Genomic DNA, 20,732 nt, shown 5'->3' with positions numbered 1-20,732 from the left:
TTTTATTATTGTAAGAAATGTCCTGTGAGCTCAGATCTTTATATTACGAAGCTCAAGAATGAGATCAAGTCATATTTAGGCAGAAATAACTTTTCAATAACTGTATATGTCCTTCAATCACTTTTTGGCAGCTGAAAAGGCCCATTTTCTGTTGTAATGGTCCTTTAAAAGATTTTCAAGCTGTCCTGTGAGCTCAGATCTTCATATTATGAAGCTCAAGAATGAGATCAAGTCATATTTAGGCAGAAATAACTTTTCAATAACTGTATATGTCCTTCAATCACTTTTTGGCAGCTGAAAAGGCCCATTTTCTGTTGTAATGGTCCTTTAAAAGATTTTCAAGCTGTCCTGTGAGCTCAGATCTTCATATTATGAAGCTCAAGAATGAGATCAAGTCATATTTAGGCAGAAATAACCCTCTCAGTAACTGTATATGTCCTTCAATCACTTTTTGGCAGGTGAAAAGGCACATTTTCTGTTGTAATGGTCCTTTAAAAGATTTTCAAGCTGTCCTGTGAGCTCAGATCTTCATATTACGAAGCTCAAGAATGAGATCAAGTCATATTTAGGCAGAAATAACTTTTCAATAACTGTATATGTCCTTCAATCACTTTTTGGCAGCTGAAAAGGCACATTTTCTGTTGTAATGGTCCTTTAAAAGATTTTCAAGCTGTCTCTTGAGCTCAGATCTTCATATTATGAAGCTCAAGAATGAGATCAAGTCATATTTAGGCAGAAATAACTTTTCAATAACTGTATATGTCCTTCAATCACTTTTTGGCAGGTGAAAAGGCACATTTTCTGTTGTAATGGTCCTTTAAAAGAATTTCAAGCTGTCCTGTGAGCTCAGATCTTTATATTATTAAGCTTAAGAATGAGATCAAGTCATATTTAGGCAGAAATAACCTCTCAGTAGCTCTACTATGCCTTCAATCAGTTTTTGGCAGGTGAAAACTGTTATTTTATAGGCTTATGTAACCCTCCCGAATCATGTCTTTCATAGTATTGTCTCCAAATAGTAGGCATAAACAAGAATATTAGATGTACAAGACACATCCAAACATGGGAAGCAAATGTAGAGCCCAGATCAGATAAAAGATAATGCAGAGTCACGAGGATAATTGCAAAAGTGATCATTTCTTTATTGAAAATCCACACCTATAAATCACATTCATTACAGTCTAATTCATCAGACAGGGCTAAACAAAGGCATCATACATACCAAGCACATAGGGACATGTCTATCACGTAATTGTCAGGCCTGATTTCGCTACAAACTCCACTTCTTTTGGCCACAGTTGTGATAATTACGTAACAACAAACGTTAAACTTTCTAAGACACATACCTTTGCTATAATTGCGGACGTACAGTTGTGTGTATCTGCATATCATGACCGTTTCATCCAGAGAAAACCAGACGTTTAAACGCTACCGCTCAACGGGCTGCTGTGCGCGCTCCCGCGGCCGGAAATCAGATTCTGGCAGACGATCACTTTTTGGCACGACACCTGCTTTAGTTGTAATATTTCTGGTGTTTGTGTTTTGATATTGAATTGTTCTTTTTGGACACTGAAGAGACATTTGTGTTTACTTGAACTGCCAAGAGATCTTTTTTGTTTTGGGTTATTGACTGAAACTTACCTTAAACAGGAGGACTTGAAATTGCATTATTGTTTGTTTATTTTCCCATGCTTTAGATATCGTGTGTTACTGAATATTAACCCAAGTAAATTGTTAACACGTACATGTGGTTGTTTCTTTCACCTTGCCTATTTTAGATATCGTTGCTTATATTGGTATTTGACCTAAGAGTGTTAAGAGGGAGAATTACAAGTTAAAGGGTACATTACGAAGAAAGTTAAGTTGGTTAATGTCATTTAGGAACCATATTGATTAAAAAACAGTCACTGAAGTGAAACATAACAAGTGGTAAAAAGCATTTTGATCAGTTAAAACCTTGTAAATAACAGTTGATAATAAACAAGGTGTTACAGTGTACTTTCCCTATTGCATTAATTAGCTAACTAATAAAGAGGTTGTAAGATAACATAACGAACTTGGGGAGCGCACCTCGTTAAAATAGATCTGACGTCTAGAGGACGCTACACGTGCAAACATTACAATTATTCCATAATCATCCAACGGTGACAGAACTATTCGATTCTTCTCTGATTCGATGCATGTACCAGACTTGTTAGCGTCAGACACACCCGGTCTGTTTACTCACATTAAAGTTTCTCATGTATGCAAATTGATAGTTGAGGTAAACCACAGTGTGTAACACCTTTTATTGATGTACTGTAATTATTACAGGCAGGCACTAACATGTACAATATTTAACGTTTAAATGCTGTAACCTAATTTTAACTACTTTAGCTCCTTAAGGTTTATCTGAATTTGTCGTAATACCTTCTAAACTTTACAAATCATCATTTACCAGCATTCACCTCTATGTAACGTAGTATTTAAAGGTCCTATTTGTAAGAAAAGTAGATTTTTGAGCTTCATTCCCAACTCGTCAAATATCGATGCTTTTGGGATGGTTGGTCCGACAGTCAGTATTTGATGAGTTGGGAATGAAATTAGGACCTTTAAAGGAATAGTTCACTCTAAAACAAAATTCAGTCATTATCGACTCACCCACATGCTGGTGATAAGTCCGGTGTAGTTTCTTATTCCTCAAAGTGCAGCTGGAGACAGGCGGGGGTACCCTCCGGCAACGATAATCCATACAACGAGCTTAAGTGGCGACCGGGAGAAAATGTCCATAAAACTACACAAAAACTTCGTAATATTCCTCCATACTGCTCGTCCGCTGCAATCCAAGTGTCCTGAAGTGGCAACATCCAGAGTTTACTCGAAACGACGCCATTATGTACATTTTTCTAGCCTAAACAGTCTCTATGCTATGTTTACACGGAGGCACGCTCCGCGTTCACGTGAGTCTCCCTCACAGCCGATTGCACTACGGAAGCCGCGCCGGACAAGATGAACGAGACTCGCGATAGATACACACCGGTATTTACATGCTGCTGTGAGCCACCGAGTGACACACAAACACAAGAGGGACCTGCTGCACTGGTGATTTGAAACTTTGAAACTCACAGCAGCATGTTAATACCGGTGTGTATCTATTGGTATGTTACTATTAGGGTTGTCAAAAGTACCGAAATTCAAAAAAGTATCGATACTAAAATGTTGTATCCGGATACGATACTCATTTTCAAAAGTATCGAGTAACTTATTACTGATGTTATCGTGGCCGGTGGCCTGCATTTTTGTTGGCCGTGTTATTATTAGCCATTAGCCGCAGCTAGTGATTAAAGGCTGACGTCACGTTAATGATTATAAACAACGTAAAAAAAAAAAAATGAATCGGGCATGCCCATATTACGTTAATAGACACAGTGTCAGTATACTAAGTTTACATAAATGTTGATGACTGAAAAGTGTTATTTTCTCTGTTAAAGTCCCAGAATGAAGCAGAGAAAAGTCGACCTGCAACCAAACAGCAACACACACAGCCAACTCTACCTGTGTGTGACCTATCTGTGTTTGACCAACAACGAGTTGGTCAAACACAGAAAGTCCCCAGAATATTTAACGTGTGGTTCTGTTAATTGTTACATGTTGTAACAGAGGTTATTTTAGCATTTTTCTTGTTAATAAAAGTATTTCTTTTAAATTTTGGGGTCTTTTTTTTTATCCTTGTGGTATCGAAAATGGTATCGAGTATCGAATATTTTCCTAAGTATCGGTATCGAGTTGAAAATTTTAGTATCGTGACAACCCTAGTTACTATAAATGTATTCCATCTGACCATTATACATAAACAACTACACAGGATTTGTCTGACACTCTTATCCAGGGGGCAAGAGTCACTGCTTGGACACAGTTGAGTAAAACTGATAATTTACCAAGTGTTCTCCATGTTCGGTTATAAGGTTATACATTTCTGTGTTGCCCAGGTTGAATGCAAGACAATCTGAATCTGCTGTGTTCTCTACCTGAAACAATATGTGGCACTAGTGAGCTGAACACAATGGCTGACCTCTATATATCCTTACATTGATTCATTTAGTTTTTCTTTGTTTAAAGCAGATATAGTCAGCTTTTCAACCTTCCTCCCTCAGAGTGTTTCCCTGTGGTATTACAGTTGGCGCTGATGTTGGAAAGTCTCTTGGCTTTTACTAGCAGCCTGGCTGGTGTCCAAAGCAAAAAACAACATAAAAATCCCAATTTGAACTAGAAGTCCAGTTTTCAGTGCTATGAAAAGGCAGAGTAAAACACCTGGTTGTATTAACAAGCAGGCAGGTTTTGTTGCTTACCGATCTCGTAGAAAGAAGGCCGGTTATGAACCACCTGAAGTCCCAGTAGCTGTTGCCTCCTCCATCAGCAGGTCTCCTTTTCTTTGCAGTGTAGAGTTTCCACAGTTATTGTAGTTGTTCCACTGCTAACTGGGGATAGTGCTCGGGGAAAACGATGCCTCCTTCAGTTGTCATTTTCTTCTTCTTTACAGCCATTACTGTGCAACCATTACTGTGCAATCAGTATTTACCTCAGAATAACAAGTTAAAGCAAAAAGGTGTCTATTACCAGTTTATGGAAGGTGTTGAACATATGACCTTTAATTGTTGCATGCAGGATATTCCTAAGAAATAATGTATAGACTTATATTACCCACTAGAAATGTGTGGCAGTGTCTTGTAAAGTAGTAGTAGTATTACACTGAGAACAGAAGAAGGTAGACCCAAAGAAATCAAAGAAACTTAAATCAAAATCTGTTCTGTCTATTTGACTTGTAGCTCAGTTCAGCTGGGTGGCTTTCTCTGGGTCAGCTGAAGTGCACCAATCCACAGACAGAGGAACTTGAAAATGTGTCCAGGCAGTTTAACCTAATTTGTTCTACGTAAAACTGATTGGAGACCACGAGGCTCATTTCTAATGGATTAAGATGTAGGACGTTAGAATATTTCACTTTATAAAACCATCTTATCACTAGTGTTTTCATAGCCGGTAGCAATTGATCAATGTGCTGTTCTAGAAACATCTCATCAGTTTAAAGCCTCTCAGCCCTTATCAAGAACTCTTTTGTATTCACTACCATGGCTTTGAAGTGCTTTATTGTACTTGACTGTCCTGAGAAGTGTTAGTTTCTTATTAAAATCCTGATATTTTTGGTCACTAAGTAAATAAAATCAGGTTTGAAATTTAGCATGAAACTAATTAACTCCTGTTTTGACCGTGCTTGCCCTCTGAGTCTCTGGCAGCATGATTTTATGAGGCTGTAAACAGGCAGAAACCTTGTGCAAACATCCACCTCATGCTGAAAAAAAAGGACAGGAACTTGTTCACACCAGTTTGATATCTCTCCAGCTCAGCCTGTCACTATGTCACCAACGTAGTTTACTACTGTCTTGCTCATTTTATAGGCTTCACTTGCATGTAAATTCACATTTTTATAGTATTCATGTAGCAGTGGATAGGCTGTTTATTCACGGATAACTACCTGATAACTACCATGAACTGATAACTATGGTACTGGGTCAGACTGCTGTTGCGAACAGGACCAAAACTTTCCAAGTGAGTATTTTAATGTATAATCATGCTTACTCTGTATGATCAGAACAAAAAGGTTTCTTTTTTAAACACACTTTGATTTTTGCTCAAGAAGGGTCACTGTGTGTGTGTGCACGTTCTCAGGCGGCTGTGTGTGTACTGAACAGCCTGCAGAATAATGCTGCAGTGCTGGAGCGGCTGCGTGGACATCAGGAGAATCCAGGCTTCCAGCTTCAGGCCATGCATGGATTCCTCCACCGCACAGGCATCACTGTGCGTGCAAACGCTACAATTATTCCATAATTATCCAACGGTGACAGAACTATTCAATTCTTCTCTGATTTGATGCATGTACCGGACTTGTTAGCGTCAGACACACCCGGTCTGTATACTCACATTAAAGTTTCTCATGTATGTAAATTGATAGTTGAGGTAAACCACAGTGTGTAACACCTTTTATTGATGTACTGTAATTATTACAGGCAGGCACTAACATGTACAATATTTAACGTTTAAATGCTGTAACCTAATTTAAACTACTTTAGCTCCTTAAGGTTTATCTGAATTTGTCGTAATACCTTCTAAACTTTACAAATCATCATTTACCAGCATTCACCTCTATGTAACGTAGTATTTAAAGGTCCTATTTGTAAGAAAAGTAGATTTTTGAGCTTCATTCCCAACTCGTCAAATACCGATGCTTTTGGGATGGTTGGTCCGACAGTCAGTATTTGATGAGTTGAGAATGAAATTAGGACCTTTAAGACCAGAATGACAAACCACATGCTAACTACTGTACTACTACTACTACTACTACTACTACTACTAATACTACCTCTGTAGTACCTCTGTTTCTCTAACTGTAACTCCCTCCAGGTGGCTGAATTGGACAAACTCAACATCATCCATGTCACTGGGACCAAGGGAAAGGTAAATCAGTCTTCTGCTGTACTCAAATGAAAAAAAAAACTATGACTATGACTGGTAAAATGTCATTTTTGTTTTTTCCAGGGGTCAACATGTGCTTTTACTGAGAGAATACTCAGGACTCATGGCTTTCGGACTGGATTTTACAGGTATCACAAAGTCAAGTTTTTCTTTAAATGCATAAACAAATCCTTTAAGAATGAAATTCTATACAAATATTGTTGCGATATCTGAGCAAAAATACAATAACAACTCAAAGATAGTTACCATAAGTACCAATAGCCATATGTTTTGGAGAGTCCAGTGAGAATTTTTTGTTTTTTTCCTGTATTAACAAATATTATACATTAAAAACACAAAATTTGGCATTCAAATGCAAACGGGTTTGAATCTGGTTCTTCAGTTGGTAGTCTGGACTTTGTCTTGCTTGTCTCCTCACCAACTGATCAATGGTTAACTAATGCTGCCGTTATAAGCAGCTGTCTCAGAGATAGTCAGAGTTTATCTCTTGTTTGCTTTGGGTAGGAGCAATATGGTAAAACAGTAATGTCCACACGCTTTCAACTTCTTCAAAGACTCCACACACACTATACACTGCAGAAAGCTGGCAGTTGTGTAGCGCTGTGTCACTGTGTCATGGTCAGTGATGTAACTGTAATTGGATTTGAATCATTAGAAGCAAGTGAATTCATTCCAACACTTTGTGAGTGATGTGAAATGAAAATGATGCTGGCCAATGGCAGCCCTGTGTCTGTTACTCATTGGGTTGGGACACATTTAGTGAAAACTGTTCTTGCTTCATAAAGTAATTCTTAAATATTTTGAAAAAGCCCAACATTTGCTCTTTGAGAGACATAATGCCTTTTTCACATCATTTTGACATGTCCCAGCACTGCATTCTATGGGATTTTCGCAATCATTGATATCATTAACTGATTTTAAAATGATGAATTTAATTGTGTTTGGGTATTATGAAGCGCTTCTATGTTTCTTAGTGAAGTTAAAGTACTGCAAAGAGTTTTTAACTGTTCATGGAACAGTCCCATACAACTTTTACACCAAAATTAACATGCATACACGTTTTTGTAAACGCAGGTACAATATGCAATTAACCCTATTCACATTGCCAGGAGGCGAGATTTCCTTTTGGTCGTTCTTTTTTTTGCGTGTGTCCCATTTGTCATCCTGACCGAGCCAGAAAAACAGGGAAAAGTAGAAAGCAGCAGATTATAAACCTCATCAGACTACATCCAAAAGACGTTAATCTTGTTTTTGAAAAGTCTTTATCAATAACATTCTGAATTAGACACATTGATTTTCTGGCACTAAAATAGAAGTTTCTCAGGACTAAGACATCTCTCTTGTTGGTCATCTCTGTTGAGAGCTGCACATGCGCAGTGCTGATCAGGCAGCTAACTAGGCTCAGACCACACAGAATCCAGTGACAATGGTTACTTTTTTAGTATCTTTAACTTCAATCCCTCCTCTGTTTGACAGAGACGGATGGAAAGATATTAACAAGCCAGTGTCCTTAGAGTTACAGCATTGCGCTGGATGAGTGGGGTAAATTATCTTGTTGTGTTCACATCACAACCGAGCTGAGCCAGAGGTAATAAATACCGTCACTGCTGCAGGGTTAACTGACTCAGGAGTAAATCCTGATTGTACAAATTCACATTGTACACAAAAGCCAGATGTTAGAGGGTGTTAGTGTTTTTTTTGGCCAGTCAGTTTAATACTGATGCCACTATATGACTTACATATGCAAATGAGACAATCAGCATGAATATTGTGGGATGCTGATTGTAAAGTTGCGCATGCTAAAATAAACAGCAACTTATTGCCACATTTAGCAGCAAACCACATTTACAAAACGTGAACTTTTTAATGTTACTTTTGACCAGATTTACAGCAATATTTGTGAATTTTGTGATATTTACTTCTCTTGTAAAAATATAATGTCAATATTAAATCTGAATGTTAAATCTAAATCTAAATATTAAATGTTTAAAATCTAAATTCGCACTGTCTGGAGGACAGAGTGATTGCACTGTGGTGGCTCTGTGGTGGATGCTGTAGCTGTCGCTGTAACTGTTGCTGTCATTGCAGACACATTGCTGAAACTGTATTGCCGGCAAAATGTCCCTACCAATGTTTCCAGCTAAGGTGCTGGACATGCAGGCAACATAAGAGCATGGTGATGTGACTAACAGTGCAGTGCAATCACTCCGTCTGACTACCCAAAGAAGACCACGGATAGCGCTCGTTTGCATCAATGAGCTTTAATTTTGGTATTTCCGGTGACGGGCAGTGTGAATTTGCATAGTAGCTAAATATTTAGTTTAACCCGTGACATTTACATTTAACATTTAGCATTTATATTTAACATTTCGATTTAACATATCGATTTTTAACATTTCGATTTAGACTTTTTATTTAGATTTAACATTGACATTATATTTTTACAAGAAAGTAAAGTAAATATCGCAAAGTTCACAAATTTCGCTGTAAATCTGATCAAAAGTAACATTAAAAAATTCACATTTTTTTTAAATGTGGTTTGTTGCTAAATGTGGCAATAAGTTGCTGTTTATTTTAGCTTGCGCAACTTAACAATCGGCGCCCCATAGAATATTGCCTATTTATAGTTATTATAGTTATTCTTCATGCCTGTCAGCAGGTCAGATTCAGACCCAGGGTAGGATAAGTCATAAAATGAAATGTTTTTTTCATGGTGAAGTGCTGATTATGAATTGAATCTCACACATGAGGAAAGAGCCTGCTCTGTAGTCTAGTGGTATGGCATTAAACAAGGCTTACTTTGTTTCATCCTTGTCATATTACGGTTATTAATCCTACATAGCCACAAATATAATGGTCCTGCAAACAGTCACTTCCAAAACAAGAGCAGGCACTAGATCAAGATCTTTATGACAGGACAAGGTGCCTGCAGGAGTCCCTGGAAAAATGAGCTCCTTGAAGCTGCTATAAACTCAACAGGACGGCTAAACAAGTTCTAAATATAAAATACCTTTGTGTTACTTCTCTACTAAATTTTTTATTTCATGTTTTATTTTTAAGTATTTTTTGGCCTTTTCATGGCTTTATTGACAGGACGGCTTGAGAGATGACAGGAGATGGGGTGAGATAGAGGGGGGGTGGCATGCAGCAAATGGCCACAGGTCAGACTCCAACCCTGGGCCGCTGCAGTGAGGACAACGCCTCTGTGAATGGGTCACGTGCTCTACCAACTGAGCTACTGGGGTGTCCCATTTCATGTTTTCATGTCAGTTTAATGAAAAATGATTTGACTTGCTTTCAAAAACATCTCATAAATCAGGTGGATAAACTCAGGGTTTTTTGGGTTTTATTTGCAGTTTCTGAGAAGTTTCTTTTAGCTTTAAAATAACCACATTTTCCTGCCCCTCAGCTCTCCACACCTTGTTCATGTCAGAGAGAGAATCCGCATCAGTGGATCACCAATCAGCAAACAGCTTTTCACTAAGTACTTTTGGGAGGCCTATGGGCGGCTAGAGGACACAAAGGTAGGCGCTGAAGTGAAAATCTCTTTTTCTTGCCTTTTTATTTTTATCCACAGAACAAGGAATGCATGAGCATATTTGATTCAACAATGTAAATGAAAGTGCACTCGGAGGATTAGGCTTCATCATTAGGCTCATTTCAGTCACACAGAGACTGAACAAAGAACTTATAGGCTCGGCTGTATTAAACACATACAGCCTATGGTCATGTTGGCACGGATGGGTCCTTAAAAAACAACGATAAATGTTTCACTTCAGTCAGTAAAGTGGATTGTAATGCGTTACATGACATAACCGTAGTAATACATTACTAAAATAAGTAACACGTTATATTAATCCCTTACTGCTAAAAGACACTGATGAAAAGCCAGGTTTAGTTTGACTATCCAGAAACCATTTCTGGAGCTTCAGATCAAAACAGCATTACATTATTGTCTTAAACAGCTGAAGTGGTTGGGACTTGTTCCAAAACATAATAAAAACAAAAGAAAAACATCAAATGGCTCCTAAATTTATGTGAACAGACACTATTTACACCCATTTTAAAGCCAAAATCATCACTGTACTGTAGCTGCTAAGCTAAAAGCGTGACCGAGCACCCCGTGGGTCCATGAGCTTGATGATGGTAAATGTGTTTGTATTTCAACAGGTGACTGAAGTAAAGAAAATGTTTATTACAGCAGATGATATGATAATTGAGTCATGTCAGAAAGTCTTTGACCTTTAGACTATATGCAGAGATTTTGTGATCGAGGGGCATGAGACTTCAACTGTACCTTTTTAAATTAGCTATTTTACGACCAGTCTTTTAAAAGATCACATCATATTATTAATCAATCATAAAAAGGGGACATTTTTCTGAATCCTAATAGCACTGCTTATTAAGTGTGCTTAAAGTTTTCATTCATATCAAACTGTCATAAGTGTGATAAACTAAACCCAGTGAGCTCTCCACAGGATGCCCACGGAGGCACTATGCCCTTCTTTTTCCAGTTCCTGACTTTGTTGGCCTTCCATGTCTTCCTACAGGAGCGGGTGAGGGAAACACACACACACACACACACACACACACACACACACACACACAGTCTGAATCGGTCCTCTGTAAACACAGGTGGATTTAGCCGTGATTGAAGTTGGGATTGGAGGGCAGTATGACTGCACAAACATCATCAGGTAATGTTATACCTTGCTAATGGGTTGATTCATACTGGTTAATTATCTGTCTTGCTTGTAGTAATAAAAGTGTTCTTGCTGCAGTCAGTAAACATTGTGTCTGGTCCACAGGAAGCCATGGGTATGTGGGATCTCATCACTTGGACTTGATCACTGCAGTTTGCTTGGAGACACTCTGGAGGAGATTGCTTGGCAGAAGGCTGGGATTTTCAAGGTTAAACAAAGTTCCTCCACTAAGTGTTGCAAACAAATCAGACAAAATAATTATTTATATAAGCTCAGTTTATTGTCATCATGAAATCTCATTGAGATCAAGATCTCTTTTGCCAGAGAAATTTTAGTACAGCAGAGAGCGACATATCAAGAGCACGTAAACCAGGATGAGACATTTACCTTTTTATTTGTAATTGATTCAATTTGCAATGTGCAACATGGCGGGAAGAGCTCTTTCCTAGTTCAGAATTTACCTGAGAGGTAGTTAAAGTTCAACAGACTTGAGACCTGCTCTGGTGAGCAGTGGTGGAGCACAGCACTATGAAAATAAAGCTGCTGTCTATGCATTAGGCTATTTCAGTTTGAGTACCACTAACTGTCTGGATGGCTCGTAGATTGAATAGGTTGTTGAGAATAAACCATATTTTGTCTAGTCAGCATTCAGTACAAGCCTAAAAATATGTGATGATTCCTGAAAGATGCAGCCCAGGTAACGTTTCTGCAAACAACTGATACCTTAATACATGTATACTGTATGTGTCATAGGCTATGTACCATGTCGGCATTTCTACAAAACGTGTCATAACATGTTCACAGTACATGTATTTACTGACTTCATGTCAGTGGGTGGAGAGGATGGTGGTGGGAGGCGAGAAGACCGTCAGGCCAGTGAAAGCAGTTTTCAGCCTGGTTTCACTCCCAATGCGTCAAATATAGCACTTTCTTGACATTGTGAGATAAGGTGTTATTTCCGCAGGGGATAAAGCCTGGATCTTGAAGAAAAAAATCTGGTGCATTTAGGGGGCTGGTATCTATGAGTGAGAAATTAACTTCACACTTTAAGACTCACAGAGCAAAGCAGTAAGTAGTAACTGAAACTTTCAACAGTAACCATGAAGCCAGAGTGACAGACAGATGTTATTTGTAGTTCAGTGTTTTGATGGCTGCCTCTGTCCTCAGCCAGGTGTCCCAGCAATAACCATCAGACAACAAGCCAGTCCTCTGAGAGTCCTGCAGCACAGAGCTGAAGCCGTCAGGGTGAGGAGACTGTCTCGTCTTTGGCCTTTCCTTCAAATCCAAAAACATGACTTTAACAATACAATAAGAGGCATGCATTTTTGTTATCCACATTCAAACAAATGTATGTAATGACACTTAGTAGTTGTGTAGCTGTAGGCTGACATGGGAGTTTATTTTCCTGTTATTTCCCAAGCTGAGATACTACAGTTCTAACATTCAAAGCAAACACATTACCTTATTAGCATTGAAACGTTCCTGTGACTCATTAATCTCTTTTCTCTGCAGTGTCCCCTGTGGGTGTGTCCTGAGCTGGATCAATATGAAGCTATGGTTGGCCCTGTGAGTCTGGGACTGGCAGGAAAACACCAGCGCTTAAATGCGGCACTTGCCCTACAGCTCAGCTATAGTTGGCTGCAACGCTACAAGGTCGAGGAGAGAGGAGGTACAGCTTTGGGTGTATTCCTAAGTGCACTGTGGGAAACATCTGAAACACATGAGCAAGAGCTGTTTTGAGGCAAGCTGGCACCCAAGTATGACTCTGAAATGTTTTATCTTTCAAAACGAGATCAAGGAGGCACTACAGTCATTAAAAATTCAAATAGATATAAATATGTGGCCCTTAAACAAAGGATTCTTTCTTTATAGCTGTCAACTTTCTTAGGTTTGACACTATTCTTTGTGAGGTACAATACTGAAAGTGTAAATATCTATTTGAGTTAAAGCTGGAGTTTGTAGAATATGTGAAAAACCCCATGAGACTGGGATGGAAACAACTGCGCTCCCCCCTCCCCTCCCTGTTTCAACTCTGTAGCTCCACACTTTCACTTTCCATTCTCGTGGACGCGCGCTACCGCTAGGAATATTCACGTCAATTACCCCAGCATGCACGGACTATCGGAGACAACCACTTTATTCAGACACTTCTTTCTTTTCACCGCAACCTGAAAATAAATAATAACTGTCACATCCATATCTACACGACACACGTCCTCTGTATGTCGTGTATATATAACGCTACTGACAATACATTTGACGTTGACTCTGGCTCTGACTTGCTTGTAGCTGTCGTGAGCCTTTGGCTACGGTTAGCATAAAGCTAATCAACTCACAACATTACTCGTCAATTGTGACCACAAACCGCCTGCTTTATTAGATTCACGGTCAATTCAATTACACAGCCAATTACTACCGCACATTTAGATTATCAGCTATGTTAAACTTGAATTGGAGGCTCACCTGTCCAGGAGAAGAACAGCAAGCTCAGTATCCAACTTCAGCCCAACGCTATCGCTCAGCTCTCTCCACCTCGGATATGCTTGTCCAGTGTTTACACGCGATTTATTCCGTATATTGTCACTCTCCCTCTTGGACTCTCGTTTCTCTACATCGGTCTTCCTTTTTTTGCTTAGCCGTGTATGCCTTTGTTGGTAATGCCGGGATAGCGGCTTTTCCTGCCGGGACATCCGCCGTTGCATCTTCACAACCGATGGAAGGTGAACGCGCATCGTCTTTAGTCGAGCAACCAATAGGAACGCCCAAAACAGCTTGCTCTGTAAAATGAACTGTGATTGGCTGAACACTGCCGTCATGGCACTGATTTTTTAAAGCCTGAATACAGAGCCAAGAGGAGACACAGAAGTGAAGTGTTCTGTCATAACACTATGAATTACAATATGCTGAAAGGTTATTATTGATTTTTGACCAAATGACGCCAAAAATAAGTTACACACTCCAGCTTTAAGGGAAAGCTGCAGACACAACTTTGATTTTTTTTTTATGTACCCGAGTCAAACCTTCGTGTAAAAGCATAATTCCGACGAAAAAGCCACTTTTAAGATTTACCATACTTTTGTTTTCGGGTCAAAATCATTTTCAATGGCGTGCTAGGGGCAACGTTACGGTAGCATCAATCGCTATTTTTGAAACACTAAAAAGACTCGACACAACATGAGATTTTGCTCATAGTATCACCAGGGTCTCTACACATGAACACGAGCATTGAGAACATTGTTTGTGTACACAGAGTTTACTAAAAAGAAGGTTTTTGAACAACTCATGTTAGCAGTAGCAGTAGCCGTCATGCCAGTCGAGATGCGTCGATTCCCGAGTGCGACGTAACATGGAGGAGAAAGCATCTCGACTGGCAGGACGGTGGCGAGCGGAGCAAACTATGTATATGTATATGTGATAAGCACTGCACGTATGAAATCAATAAAAGTAAATACATTTTATGTAACATATAAAGCTTTATATCCTGTTACATACGAAAGCCATGCCATATCTGTTTGTTTGTTGGGTGGTTGGTTTGTCAGCAGGATTATCCAAAAACTACAGAATGGAACTTGGACTGAGGTTGGGTCACGGCCCAGAATAGAATTTTACAATTACTTTCTTTGATATTGCAAGATGAAATCTTACAGATGTGACTTATTGCAGATGGCCTCAGTTTAGCTCAAGCTGCCTACACACCAGGCTGCCCTGCAGTCACTTTCCAGCCCAGTGCAGCCATGCTGAAAGGCAAGTTTTGTAATCTTCTGATTAAAAATGTAGATTTTTCTGTTCTTAACCAGAAAATATTGAGTGGATATCTGTATCTTATATTATATATTGGTTAGAAATAAAAATAGACAACTAAAAAAATGTCCACAGTTGCTTTCGGAATTCTCTTGTGAAGTTACAACTTTTCTCTCATATTACTTCCTTTTTTATCCTATCATAACATGATTTAATTCCCTCCTCCATGTCATCATAACCAGTCGGATGCTTGCAGATATGTTATGCCAAACGTTTGTATACGCACCCTATTTTTTCAAATTTAGATGTTCTTTTCACTCATTTCCTGACCGAAGACCTAATTTGACTATGGTGTCTCTATGTGTCAAAGAAAAAAAAAAGAGAATGCATCGCAAACATTGCAATAAGTGCAATTTAAAGTATTACTGGATGACTTCCCCCCCCTTCCTTATTCCTCCAGGTCTCCAGGAAACAGAGTGGTTAGGACGAAACCAGATTCTGAGGTGTGGTTCTGTCACATATTACCTGGACGGAGCACACACCACAGCCAGCATGCAGGCCTGTGTATGCTGGTTCAGACAGGAGACACTGCAGAGGGACCAGACTCAGTAAGAGAACACTAGCAACACCACAGTTTAACTCAAAAGCCTCGAGATGGACACACAATAGAGTTCAAACATGAAAACCCGATACAAAAGTGTGTGATGCTGGAAGGTCACATAAAGCTTTTACAGTTTAGGCACTAACCCTGAAATCCAAATTTAGGGCTGAACCATTATTCAACAATATAGTCTGCTTATATATGACCAGGGCCATCAGCAGCATTTTTAAAAATGTGAGTTTCTAAGTCGAAATTTCCCCCAACACACCTTCAACCTCAACACAGCAGCAGAAAATGAATCTGCATTCATGATTGTCAAAATGCTGTTTCAAAGCCTCCTCCACACTGCATTATATTTTAATTCAACTGAATTATATTCAAATGTGAGGATTAGCCAAAAATACTTGAATTACTATTGAGCCAGAAGGTGTCATTTATGTATAATCAGTGGTGGAAATGTTATCAGCAACATATATTTAAAGAATGAAAAGTAAAAGTTTTTTCTATGCAGCAGAGTGGCTCCTGACATATTCGTTTATATTCAGACTCCTTCATGTTTTCCTTCCTCAATCTTCATCAATTAAAATATAGATAGAGTAAAAGTACGTTATTTTCTTTTGAGGTGCAGCGAAGTGCAAGTATAGAGTAACATAAATGAAAAACTGTACAACTTGTATGTAAGTAGAGTACTTCAGTAAATGGACTTTATTAAATTACATTTCTGTCATTTCAATGAGTTTGATTATTTATCAATCAACTCAAATTAAGGCCTTTCACAAACTGGCCCTTTTTCACAAATTCTGTAAAAGTGTTCTCTGTCTGTTCCAAGTTTACAGTACAGTGCACTTTTAATATACCTTGCTCACACAATCAAGACTCTCAAGATTATCAGACCAATAACATGCAATATGAAAAACAGGTAGGCCAACTCACCACTGAGTAGCACAAACCAATTTTTATATTATGAACAATAAAAATAAATTAACCTTTCACAAATAGGTCTTCCATAACTGCTTACAAATAAAAAAATAAACTAGTATTAGCAGTCACATGCTGCTGTAAATAAACATCAGTCTCACTGTCATAATAACAGTCATGACAGTATCATATCTTAGCTGAGTGGAGCTGTTAGCCAGCGGGGCTTGGAAAAAACTTGCGATACTTTGCTCACCACTCTTAGGGGGAATACTGTTGGCTGTTGAGGAATCTGGTTACACCCCGCCTTTCCAAAACCCCGCTGTTCCAAAAATAGACTTTCATTCTTCGTAATGGCGTGGTTTCCCATTTTTTCCAAAAACCCCACTATTCCGAAAAGGCTATTGTGGAACCCCTGACCCTAACCCTAACCCTATTGGGAAGTAATTGGAACTTGAAAGTCGGATTTGAAACAGTGATGTGTTGGAGTGGGGGTGTTTCGGAATGGAAGGGCGTCCCCGAGGAACTGTACCCGAGGCGGGGGATGCCAGTTTACTGACAGACGCCTCCAGGGTTACACCATGTCGTTGCTTCAGGTGTGTAATAAGGTTAGCTGTAGCTACTGTCTGTTTACTCAACAGAAGCACTGCACATTTTTCAAATTGCATCTGACTTGTCAAACTTCCCGTCTCGCTTGTAAAACCTGTAGTGTTCCTAAAATTGTGATTTGCAGTTCACAGGCGGGTATATCTGCTCAGTGTTCACCATGGCGTAGCAGCTGCTCTACCGATGCACTTGCATCTTGCCCGCGTGTGTCCGTGTATCGATATATATTGGTTAATCTTACCATCCCTACTTGATACCATGAGAGGTCAAATATATTTTAGTCCATTAGATCTCTGTCTGCATTACAGAGGCCCTGGAGTCAAAATTTTGCTCTTTAACACAACAGGAGAGAGGGACTCTGCTGCTTTACTCACACTGCTGGTGGTGAGTTTGAGAGAAACTACAGTGGCACCACATAGAATGAATTAACACAACACTGCATGTGTATGTGCCATTAAACTGACTCTGTGTGACTTGCAGCCATGCCAGTTTGACTATGCACTGTTCTGCCCCAACATCACAGAAACAACAAGCAGTACAGGTGAGACGAGAAGACGTACTGATGTATTGTCATTTAACTTTATTGTAACCAGTGGCCAGACTGGAACGTTTTTCTGTCTGATTTCATGTTGCCTGCATTTTGTTAGAATACTGGAAAGTGTAACAATTAGCTTGTCATGTGCTTCTTAAAGAAAGTGAGTCAGCATGTTAATACATACTTCTTAGTGTCTACGTAATTCCCACTGTCTGTGGGCCTTTTTCAGCAGTCCCATCACATTTTTTCATTCTTTCTCTCACTAGCTACCTATTTGAAAGTGACCACCCGCTGTGTATGTGCAGTGCACCTTTGACCCTGATGTAATGTAACCAGTTAAATGGTTTCATCGTCATATTCAAAGTTTTACGTGAACAAAATCAGTTTCTTGAACATTTTATTGTTAGATGGAAATAATTTACCTCATTAATATGTAATACAAATGCCTGTATTTCCATGAAAATAAATAACAAAACACAATGCAGTACATGCAGTACATGGCAAATACATCAACCCCCTTACTTCCTACTGGGTTTTCACGGCCCAGTGCTGAACTTCCCAAGACCCAGTATTGGTCCGTAAACCAGTGGTTAGGAAGCCCTGCTGTACACTAAGGATAGACCGCTTATTGGCAAGGCTGATTATTGAATATGATATTCATAATTTTTCAGATGATCAGAAGCAGTGTTTTTTTTCTTTTAATCTAATTGCCGATAAAACACATTTTTGAAAGTGCTTTGATGCAGCATGTCATCGAAAGTAACCAGTAACTAAAGTTATCAAACAAATATAGTGACTAAGCAGGACAATATTTGCCTCCAAGATGTAGTGGAGTGGAGGAATAATGTAGCAGAGAGAAAGAACAAGAACCTCGAAAGTGTACTGAATTACTGTACTAGTAAATACACATGTACTTATCAAAATGCTTGACTAACATTTTGATTTGGGTGACTTTGTGTCCCTGCTGCAGGTTTTAGCACACTCTAGGTACTTTTACAGAGAAATTCCTTTCTGATTTAGGATTGATTTTCACTGAATTATTCTGCATCACCTCTGTACTGCATAAGTGATGTATTGATCACCAACTCAAATGCAGTTTTGCTGTATTTATTTTCACTACCATTGGTCATTACATGACTGTGCTCTTCTTGTGCTGCTGTTTCTCTGCAGTTAACCACAGTGTCAGTGTGTGTGTGCAGCACATGCTGGCCCGCTGCAGAGACAACCAGAGCAGCTGGCAGGGCCTGAATGCAACAGGAACAACAAATCAGCACCATCGCCCTCTGGTGTTTAGCTCTTCGAGTCACAGCCAAGTGTTCCCCTGCATCCTCAGCGCCCTCCAGTGGATCAGTGGGAGAGAGAAGCTTGAGCCGGCCCCTGCTGGACTGTTCAGCTCCTCAGTCCCCCCTCGGCTGAGAGAGGCAGGCCACGTCTCTGTGCTGGTGACTGGCAGCCTGTACCTGGTGGGAGGAGTGCTGAAACATCTGGAATCAGAGATCAGCAGCACCGGTGATCACTGTGATCAGTCTCTAGGATCATGAGCTATGAGCTCTTTGTGAGTTTCTCCAGGTAGGGCTTGCCTTAGAGCTTTATATTTTCTATTTTTTTCATATATATTACTCGGCAGCAACACTACAGCCCTTTAGTTCAGCTAAACTTATATGCTCAATAATTATTTATAATATCATATATATTTTTTTTTTCTTCTTTTTTTTAAACTTTATTTTAAGACATTATTTCAATGATGTTCCTATCTGGAGACATAATGTGTAATGCTAAACAGTCAGTACATAGTAAAGTATTGTATGTATCCTCTGTGGTATAACTATATGGTAATGTCTTCTATTGTGTCCACGTCATTATCCCAGTACTGTTTCTACTCTCATAGTGAAATTACTTCCTACTTGAGATTGTTTATGGTGTCACTATGACATCATATAATTACTATCACACTATATAGCCAAATGTATATGGAGCCACTCTTCTGGTTTGAGTGTTTCTAGCAGATGTTGGACCCTGGCTGCAGGGATTATCTCTTATTCAGACCCTATTCCTCCAGCATCAGTGAGGTCCAACGCTAATACTGGAGGATAAGGTCCAGTTCTCAGACAGTGTTCCAGTTCATTCCAAAGGAGTTGGATGGGGTTGAGGTCAGAGCTCTTTACAGGCCAGTCATTTTCTTTCACATCAGTCTGGAAAACTAATTTCTTTATAGAGCTGGCTTTGTGACTTGTCATGTTGAAACAGGAAAGGAAGAAACAAGTTCCTATTGAAACTATAGACTCTGTCTCAGACCAAACAGTGTGAGAAGTATACTTTTGGCGGTGTAGTGTATCATTATACCAAGTAATGTAAGATACATACAAAACATAGTGTAAAATGTTACATGTTTTACATTATTGGGGAAAAAGGAGGCTACTGTGATATGAAGTTTTGTTTTGTGTGTTTGAATGTTAAATCAGGTTGTTAGCCGATCACTGCAGGAACTTAGTAATCACACATGACAGGCTTTGCCCTTACTGAAGCTTTCCATAATTAAATCTGCATGTGCTTTCATCCAATTACATCATTTACTAAAGACAATATATCAGCCCATAAAATGATTCCTACAATCCGTCTAACATTCTATAATTTTTGTGTTTCATGGGTCTCAAGTAAATGTATCATGAATTCATTATGCATATTGTATGTTCCATGTCATTCAATAAGTTTCTATCACATCACTATTGTAACAGAATTTATTTTTTTCCCCAGAAGGTTTACATGTCTCATTCAGCTGTATTTATGAGCATTTGTAAACAGATATCTTTCACTCATTATAGCCTCAGTGCAGGCTGTTGTATTGTCAGTACAACATTAAGTGTATTATTTCCATCACTACTTGAACGTTGTGTCTCCGTCTCAGTTTACAGCAGTGCTTAATCTGAGTTATGAGTGACATAAACAAAAATTGATGTCTGATAATCTAGTTTTCATTTCACTATACTAATGTATTTTCAGTTCTCTGTTTGGAATTAAAATGCTTGATGACAAACACTTATTCAAAATTGAGTTGAATTGCAAAATAAAAGTTGTCTGTTTTGCTCAAAGTTTAACATTGAATAAAGTAATTCCACAAGTTTAT

General features: G+C 39.0%; 1 protein-coding gene across 1 annotated transcript; it reads left to right on the top strand.

Moving 5' to 3' along the window:
* Positions 1-5,535: 5,535 nt before the first annotated feature.
* Positions 5,536-19,149, top strand: LOC311261922 (folylpolyglutamate synthase, mitochondrial-like; the record flags this gene model as incomplete). Its single annotated transcript, XM_084360935.1, has 14 exons — positions 5,536-5,583; positions 5,704-5,832; positions 6,436-6,489; positions 6,571-6,635; positions 9,917-10,031; positions 10,986-11,063; positions 11,143-11,204; positions 11,316-11,418; positions 12,378-12,455; positions 12,723-12,879; positions 15,412-15,559; positions 17,382-17,457; positions 17,554-17,637; positions 18,808-19,149. The coding sequence occupies 14 exons, from the start codon at positions 5,536-5,538 to the stop codon at positions 19,147-19,149; spliced, it is 1,539 nt and encodes a 512-aa protein (XP_084217061.1).
* Positions 19,150-20,732: the final 1,583 nt, after the last annotated feature.

Source organism: Pagrus pagrus, assembly GCF_965226575.1.
Source record: "Pagrus pagrus genome assembly, chromosome: 8".
Classification (NCBI taxonomy): Eukaryota; Metazoa; Chordata; class Actinopteri; order Spariformes; family Sparidae; genus Pagrus; species Pagrus pagrus.
The sequence above is the reverse complement of the archived record's forward strand: the minus strand, read 5'-3'. Positions and strand labels throughout refer to the sequence as shown.